The 8,912-nt window shown below is 42.2% G+C and overlaps 2 protein-coding genes across 2 annotated transcripts in view; both read left to right on the forward strand.

Moving 5' to 3' along the window:
* LOC102002731 (histone H3.1) overlaps positions 1 to 8,912 on the forward strand; it is a 69,201-nt gene that overhangs the window by 8,987 nt on the left and 51,302 nt on the right. The window lies entirely within an intron of this gene.
* The window catches only part of LOC101990310 (histone H4-like), a 16,427-nt gene that overhangs the window by 3,288 nt on the left and 4,227 nt on the right, over positions 1 to 8,912 (forward strand). Inside the window, exon 2 of the mRNA XM_026777426.1 lies at positions 5,572 to 5,608. Coding sequence (XP_026633227.1) covers positions 5,572 to 5,608 — 37 coding nt within the window. The remainder of the gene's footprint in view (positions 1 to 5,571; positions 5,609 to 8,912) is intronic.

The following is an 8,912-nucleotide window of genomic DNA, read 5'->3' on the forward strand; positions in this document are numbered from 1 at the left end:
CTGTGGCTTTGGAGCCTGTCCTGGAACTAGCTCTGTAGACCAGGCTAGTCTCGAACTCACAGAGATCCGCCTGCCTTTGGGTCCCAAGTGCTGGGATTAAAGGCGTGCCCCACCACTGCCCGGCTGACACAATGGTTTTGTGCTTGGCTTGTTTCCTATTTTTTCCTAGCAACAGCTTTAGGCAAGCCAGATAATTCTGGGGCCTTGTAAGAGACGGATGCTTTTTTATGGGCAGGGTGAAGAGGGGATGTAGCCTGGCTGCCCCAGAACTCTCTCCCCAGTTGACCAGACTGACCTTGAATTCAGAGACCTGATAGCCCCTGACTCCCAAATGCTGGGATTAAAGGTTTAAAGAGACTTTGAGCACACTTGGGTCTGAACTGGTTGGGAGGTAGCTTTTCAGTGAACTCAAACATCATATGGCAATTTACCGATATAATGCTCATGATACCTATTCTCAATTTTCCATGATTATTAAGTCAGTGAGATAAACTGATAGACTAACAAAAGTGTATACATTTATTACATGAAGAAAGAGATCTGTAACTTTATATTTCTTCTCGGTGGAGTAAGGCAACCAGCAGACTAGTGGAAGGTAAGTTATACCCCTCATCTGGATTTGGTGTTTTCAGGATACTCATGCTAATACGGTTGCTTCTGGGTGACTAGTTTGTCTTTGGTAATTTAATGGAAACTCAGATTAAGCATATCCATAAATTTGTTTCCAAAATACCCTCAGTTTGCACTGCAAAGGGCAAAATTTAGACTGGCATTTACCAAATTTTTCTCTATCATATATGTATGGAATATTAAATATATGAAAAAGAATGTTTCCATCAATGTGGGAGAAACTAAGAGTAGTAAGTTAATGTTATAAAGAATTTGCGAATAAACTTACCTAGCAAATACTGAATAACACTCTGCCCCTGTTTCTGAGGATGCTGTGTGGTGCAGGGAGTCCAGGAAGCCCAGAATGAGTGGAGTCCTGAGTGAATGTGTGTTGACTTGGGAATGGCCCTGTCAAGGACCCTAGAATCCCAGCCCCATGAAGAAATGGCACAGCCTCCCACACCGGAATGAGGCTCAAAGCATGGCAAAACCTCTTGTGAGAGGATCTTGACAGTGTATGCAGAAAATTACTACCATAATTCCCCAGCCCCAGGGTCATGGCTCAGAGTCTGCCCGCCTACAGAGACCGCTCCTACAGAGTTTAGCAAAACCTGTTGCCTTGATGGAGCTGTATGCCATGAACTCTGCCTCCCCTTTATCTGTGTGCAATAACTCTATCTCCTTGCCCAGCTGTATGCAACAATCCTGCCTCCTGTTCAACTCTATATAAGAAACTCACTGATCTTGTGGGTGCTGTTTTCTACAGCCTAGACACCAATCTCAGCTTTCTGTCCATGAGTCTGTCTTTTATTTCTTCACAGTCCCAGCCATGACCGAGCCCCCTAGAAGTCATTTTAGATGTATTCTTTGGATTTTGTTTTGTGGATATTTTTCAATTTGTCTAATTTTCCTAATTTGTTGATCTATATTTTAAGTCCATAAATTTCCGTGTAACTACTGATGTCAACAGCTGTATTGGAGTTTAGTTCTGCGGAAAGTCAAGCAGGGAAAGAGACTCAAAAATAGACACACGTCCTTTAACAAGCTTGACTTCCTGTCATGTGACATTTGCAAGTGCATTTCCTAGACCACTCTTACTTCCCCTGGATGTCCGGCATCAAGTTCAGAGGCTCACAGCTTTTCGGTCTTAATAACTTCTCAGCTGACTCAGGTATCAAGGGAAAGTGCTGAGATTTTATTACGCTTTCATCATAAAGCATTCAGATCACTGTTTTAGACATTCTTTCCAGGCTTGGGAGAGCGATGACCTGAGATGGGTGTCAGGTGATGGGGTCCTTCAACATCACAGCAAACGAAGCCCACCCACAGCACAAGGGGGAAATCTTTACATTCATGGCCACTAGAAGGAGAGGGTATCTGAGCTCTACAGATTATTAAAAGTCCTAAATAAGATATAAGACCACAATTTAGAAAGCTTTGTTATGGTGTACCCACAAGAAAAGATTATTCTGACACAGGTTTAAGCATATGGAAAGTCTTTCCAGGCAGTGGTGGCACACACCTTTAATCCCAGCACTCGGGAGGCAGAGGCAGGCGGATTTCTGTGAGTTCAAGGCCAGCCTGGTCTACAAGAGCTTGTTTCAGGACAGGCTCCAAAGCTACAGAGAAACCCTGTATTGTGGGGGGAAAAAAATTGAAAGTCTTTATTAGCCAGCCAGCAACTATAATCGGTATTCAGGATCCCAGTGTAGCATCAAGCCTTTTTCAGGGTGAGCTTTTAATTATAAAAATATATCCTGGGTTGGCTTATTTCTGTTCACAAGAACAGTTAGCCAGATGCAGAACTATAGAAGTCAAAAAACAAGGATAATAAATGTATCTAGAGACTTTCCCAGAACTAGGGACTTTGATGGATTAGGTCTTGGTTTCCATCTTGGCAGGATGCTGAGCTTTAGGGTCTGAATGGTACTTCCATCATGGAATTGGGGTGGAGTGGGGTGGGGCTACTAACGTCATTGCAGGTCATCCTATTGCCCCACCCTACTTGGGGCTGTACTTTCTAGGTGTGTAACAGCTTAGAGAAAAACCTAGGTAGAATATTGTGCAGGTTAAACCCATTAGTGATTGATTCTGAGTCACCAGTAGTACACGGGTGACACATTAAGGGAAGAAATAAAATCATTTTCCTTAGGAGTCACTTAACCAAGATCAAGTCCAAATCTGAGTTCCCTCTCTGCTTCATGCTCCCTGAGTCAAGTGTCTGTTCTGACTTAACATCTGTCAGGGTGAATGAGTCTGAGTCTGAACTGCCTAGCTGAAGGCTGTCTTGTCTCTGTATCTGTGTGTCTGTCTGTTGTATGAACTCTATGTGTGGATGGCCTCTGTTTCTAACAAAGGCTTCACTCTGTATTTTTTGGACAGCATAGAAAGCATCACATGGCCCCTAGTGCATTGGATATCCTGCATATCAAATATTTACATTATGATTTATAACCATGGCAAAGTTACAGTTTAGAAGGAGCAATGAAATAATTTTATGGTTGAAGGGTCACCTTAATGCGAGGAACTGTATTAAAGGGTCACAGTATTAGGAAGATTGAGATTTGCAGAAATCTTTAACAGAGTTTTACGAGGATGATGTCACTGGCTACACCTGCTCATAAGTGAACCAGACAACAAACATTATTCCTTATAAACTAACATCCATAAATGTCACTTTCAACTTGTATGGTAGATTTTAGAAAGTAGCTTTCAACTTCTGGAGTTGATGTTTTCAGCAAATGTTACGCACACATTATCTAGGTCAGGAGTGTGGAAGAGGATGTAACTGCAGACTACAGCAATGCAGTAGTTTAGGTGGGGAAAATTGGTTCCATGGGAAATCCGAGACAAGGTTGAATGTTACATTGTTCTATTAAACACATGTTAAACAAACAGGCTAGTCTAACACTCTCAAAAGTGACTTACTAACTCTGGCTGTGAGGCACAAAAAAATATTCCAGGCTATTAGAAAGTAAGAGATAATTTCAAGATATTATATCACTGTTTTCCATTCAGTCAGCAACCCAAACTTTATATTTGCCTGATTTTTTTTCTAGTTAGCACCTCCTATCCTGAGTCATATCATTGCATTATATAAATTTAGTTCAGACAGAAAGGACACATGGAAAGCAGATACTTTTGTTATTGGGGAACCTTTTAAAACCTTTAACATCTCCAAGAACGCTGGAAAGTTTGTTTGTTTTTTTTTAAAAAACTAGAAGATATTAATGTACATTATAAAGAGTTTATATGGGCGATGACGAGGAAAAATGATGGGGCAAAAGATGTGAGCTATTGTTACCTCACAAGGCTTGGTTGGTTACTGTAACCCAAGAGACAGAAGAACCAAGAAAGAAAAGGCTTTGTTAACAAGAAGTCAAAATATTGAAAGATGACAGGCTATGGCCTATTTAAAATTATTTCTTTTTATTATTTTATTTTTTAGGTGTGTGGGTATTTCGGCTGCATATGTGCCTGTATGTCACATGCATGTTTTTTGCCCAGCTAGGCCAGAAAATGCCATCAGATCCCCTGGAACAGTAGGTACAGACAGTTGTGAGCTGCCATGTGGGTGGTATGTGAAGAAAAAAAAAATGAAATGGAGAGGTAGACAGATCACAAACCCCCCCAAAGGCTGAGATGCAGTATGGGAACAGTGCAGCCTCAGCCTTTCTGGTGGAAGACTGATTGCAGTTAGAGAGGCTGGGGAGACAGGTATATACATACATGTACACATGAATAGCTCCCAGGAAGTTTACAGTGTGTGTGTGTGTGTGTGTGTGTGTGTGTGTGTGTGTGTGTGTGTCTGGTGTGGTTTAACTGGGAGTGAGGTGGGTTGTTTTCTATTCCCAGGGCTATTGTTTCTACAGATGGACCAGAAGGATCTGGCCAGGGCCAATCAGTTCTTTGTGGCTGGTACAACCTGACTCAATTCCTCGTGACCTGAGACTATTCACCAACACTGGGAACAAAAAACTGAGTTTTCTTAACCTCTCAGACATCTTGCCAGCCATGGAGAGGCTCTAGCCTTTCTATAAGTATTTTTGCCCCTTGTCCTAAAAAGCAGTCTTTTAGGTAAATCAAAGGAAGGTTTGAGGGTCCTTGACAGGTAGGTACTTGCTTGTATCTTCTAAATGTGCCCTTTTCAGAAATGTGGACTATGTTACTCTTATTTCCCCAAGGATAGTTGAAGTTCACTGAATGTAAATACTTAAAGGGTCAGCGTTCTGTAAGAATTCAATCAACTGTATCTACAGTTCACTGTTCTCTGTATCTCCTGCTCCCTTGCAAGTATGACTTTCTTACAACCTGGGCTGGAAGTGCTCAGAACGGGAGGGTCTTTGCATGTTGTGATGGCTATTCTTGGTTGCCAACTTGACTACATCCTCAATTAACTAAAACCCAAATAGCTGGGCACACCTGTGAGGAATTTTTTTGTTAATTATATTATTTGAAGTGGGAAGACCCACTTCTGTCTACGTTTGAGATGGGAAGATACACCTTTAATCCAGATCTTTTGAGGTGGAAAGATGCATTATTACTATTGGCCACACCTTCAGTTGGCAGCCTTTATATATAAAAGACATGGGGAAAGGAAGCTTGCTTTTCACTCTCATTAGTAAGTTCATTTCTTCACTGTTGTTGGAGTCTACTTCTTTGGGATTCCCAGAAGTACAGAAGACCAGCTGAAATATTCAGCCTTCATGGACTGAACAACTATTAGATTCTTAGACCTTCTGTTCATAGACAGCCATTTTTGGGCTAGCTGGAACACAGCCCTGTAAGAGCCTACTCCCACAGATCATCTAGGGTTCCTGGATTGGAGGTATGTTAAAGCTAAGGAAATGTCAGATGAAAGAAATTGAGACAGAAAACACAGGATAGAATTAGGAGGTCTCTTTGGTCATGCGAAAACAGCCTCACAGCCCAGAGTTTATTTCAGAACTTGCTTTTATACAGATCAATGGCAGACGGCAGAACAAAGAGCAATGGTCAGGTAACCACCTCCTTGTGCTGTCCTTGGAAGGAAGCTCAAACAGGTTCATATAGCTCATGTGAATTCTGCTAACAGCAAGCAATTTTCTTTTTTTTTTTTTCTACATCTTAATAGATAATGTCTTTTCGTCTCATGGGCAAAATGCTGTTTCCCAAGGTCTTAATCAGAACTTTGTCACGGCACTCAAGGATGCTGGCAGAGCAGGCAAGCTTGAATTCAAATGACGTCTTAAAGTCAGAATTGACTCCAGATGGAAACTGAGTCACACGTGGACTTCCAAACAGCCCATTAGCTTTTTTTTTATAGGGAGAGGGATTTACTAGAATGGCTTCGAAATGTATGTAGTTTATAAATTCTGTTCTCTAGAATGCCCTAACTAATATACATGCTTGGCTGATTACAATATCGGTCAACCTGTAGAAGAGAAAATCCAGTGGGCAGCCAATCCTTAAGGACTAGAATGGTCAATAAGGAGGATAGACTTCTCAGAACTGGTCTCAGTATGGAGTAGTATGGGTGATTTTTGACAAAACATTTTTCATCTGTCCACAAAAGAAACAGCTAATGTCCAATGAATAAAAGAAATGGTTTATTCTAGCCCCCAAATTAGGTTTTTAATGATCTTGGAATTCACCAAACTATGGGACTTTCACATGCTAAGGACATGAAGGAAATGGAGTTTTAGAATCGGTCTATTGCTAACCTCTTGCCCCCACACAGGGGGTCTTCTGATCCTTTTCTACCCTAAGGCAAGCAAAGAAGTGAGAACACCTTATATGACAGAAACAAGACTGCCTTTCTACCAAACTTAAACTAGAAATACTGTTCTAACAGCCCCGTCCTGTAGTATAAGAGGCCACTTGTCAGTAGTAGCCGACTGCTTGCTCATTCCTGGCTATCCAGACCATGAAATAACCACGCAGAAACTATATTATTTAAATCACTGCCTGGCCAATCACTTAAGTGTATTACTAGCTAGCTAGCTTTTATATTTTTGGTTAACCCGTTTTTATTATTTTATAGTTTGCCATGAGCCTTGTGGCCTACCAGCAAGGTTCTAACTGGCAGCTAATGTCTTTCTCCTCTGGCTGCTCCATGGCAACTCTCTGACTGCACCTACTCTCTCGATATATCTCTTCCAGCCTGCCTATGTTCTGTTAAGTCATTGGCCAAAAACAGCTTCTTTATTAACCAATAAAAGGAACACATATACTGAAAGACTTCCCACACCATTTCCCCCTTTATATTTAAATAAGAAAGGAAGGTTTTAACTTTAACATAGTAAAATTACATATAACAAAACAGGTATCAAGAAAGAATTACATTTACAACATTTGTATCTATTTTTATCTTTTATCATAACTAAGGAAAACTATAACTACAACTATTATTCTTCAACCCCATCGAAGGCCTGAGAAGGGAGATATTATTACTTGAGTAGGCAGGAATTGCAGTCAAACAGCTTAAAAAATGTAAAGTAAATGACAGGGATAACTGGCTGCCTTAACAATCAGCCAAAGTCTCATTTGCAATGTTGAAGCAACCAGCTTTGGCTAAGGACTGGAGTAACTGACAGACCATTTTCAGAAGCAGTATGGGAAAAGATCATCCCATTGCTGGTACAGGGAAAATCATAATTAAGGAATGGTTTATACACTACTGGGATATTTCGGGATGAATCCTATCATGGGAGGGAGAAAAGCCTTGGCCTCACAAGACTTCTACAGAGTCGACAGTGACTATTCAAAAGGCAGGTTTCCGGAAGCTCTGCAAATCGGGCTTCTCACTGCTTCTCTGAGTCTGTCTAGTGATCTGTCAGCTGCACTTCTACTGTATAATATTGTGGCTCACAGCAGTCTTACACCTGGGGTATCAGGAGCCAATTTCCTCCTAAAATCATTGCAGGAACCATCACCCTGGGGAGTCTACAGAGAACCCCACACCCCTAATTGTGTTAGGAATCGTTCTATTGACAGAGCCTACCCCACACCCAAATTGGCTGTTAATGGAGAGCTATCTGTTAGCGGAACCCAGCCCACATTCCAAACTATCTAGAGAACTAGGTGTGTCAACTCTTGACTTCCTGGCCTACAGTGACCTGACCGAAGGTAACCTCCTGGCTACGTGACCAACGTGAACCACATGACCAACGTGAACCATGCGGCAAGAGCCCAGGCCCCTGTGCCCACCCCCCAACTCCTTACCCTATATAAGCTGTACCCCATCTCTAATAAACGGAGGCTTTGACAAGAATCTCGCTTAGCCTCCTTCTTGTCTCCTAGCCCATTCTCTTCCAGATAGTGTCTCTCCGGGACCCTGGAATAACTGAACTGCAGGGTGGGTTACAACCCCTAGACTGAGTAGCCCACCCAAAAAGCAGTTTACACTGGGGAAGGAAACGCCATATGGAATAGCAGAGAAGATTATGAACAGAAAGTCCGGGCTGAGGTTTCCCATTAGTTCATCCCAACACCTTTTTGCTCTAATTCCACTAATACACAGCTGTCTGTTACTGAAAATTCAGGAGAAAAAGAAGGGACGTTTTCCCTGAATCCTTGAATATTTGTTACAGAAGGCTTGATGTCACATAAAAGTTTAATACAATTATCCTAGACCTTCTTCCCAAGTCTGTTTTAAAATTGTTTATTAATGAGACAAGAACTTGAAAGGAAACCCGAGCTTCCCCAGTATCTAACCCAGGAAAGCTGGGGCTATGCTGATTAGCACGAAAGCCTATATTAAGCCACACTTCCCACATGGCAGGCCCATTGAGCAGCCAACCTTTCTGCTCTGATCTACTGTGTTCCGAAGTGTATTGTTAGAGGAGTAAGAGGCCTTCGCAGTGAAGAATCGCTCTACACACTTTGGGGGTAAAGGTTCTAAACTGAGGGTGTTTATCCGGCTCTGACAGCTTCCCCAGGAGGAGCTGGCCTTGAATAGAAGATTTCACTAACTTACAGACAACTGGAGCTTCTGTATACTGTCCCTCTTGAATCTCTTTGGATCTCAGCCCCAGGTTACACTCTGAACAATTTAAACAAAGAAAATCTGCATTTATGGCCCCTCAGGCAGGTAGGAGAGTTACAAGGCGAAGATCTTTCGAGAGAGTTCTTTTAAGGTCACCAGTGGTTTTCTTTATAAAATAGCTGTTGCCTGGGATCATCCTGCCCACCTGGTAGAATAATGCTTTCCTCAAGAAGTGAAGGGAGCCGGGCGGTGGTGGCGCACGCCTTTAATCCCAGCACTGGGGAGGCAGAGGCAGGCGGATCTCTGTGAGTTCGAGACCAGCCTGGTCTACAAGAGC

Source organism: Microtus ochrogaster, unplaced genomic scaffold (genome assembly GCF_000317375.1).
Source record: "Microtus ochrogaster isolate Prairie Vole_2 unplaced genomic scaffold, MicOch1.0 UNK66, whole genome shotgun sequence".
In the NCBI taxonomy this organism is placed as follows: Eukaryota; Metazoa; Chordata; class Mammalia; order Rodentia; family Cricetidae; genus Microtus; species Microtus ochrogaster.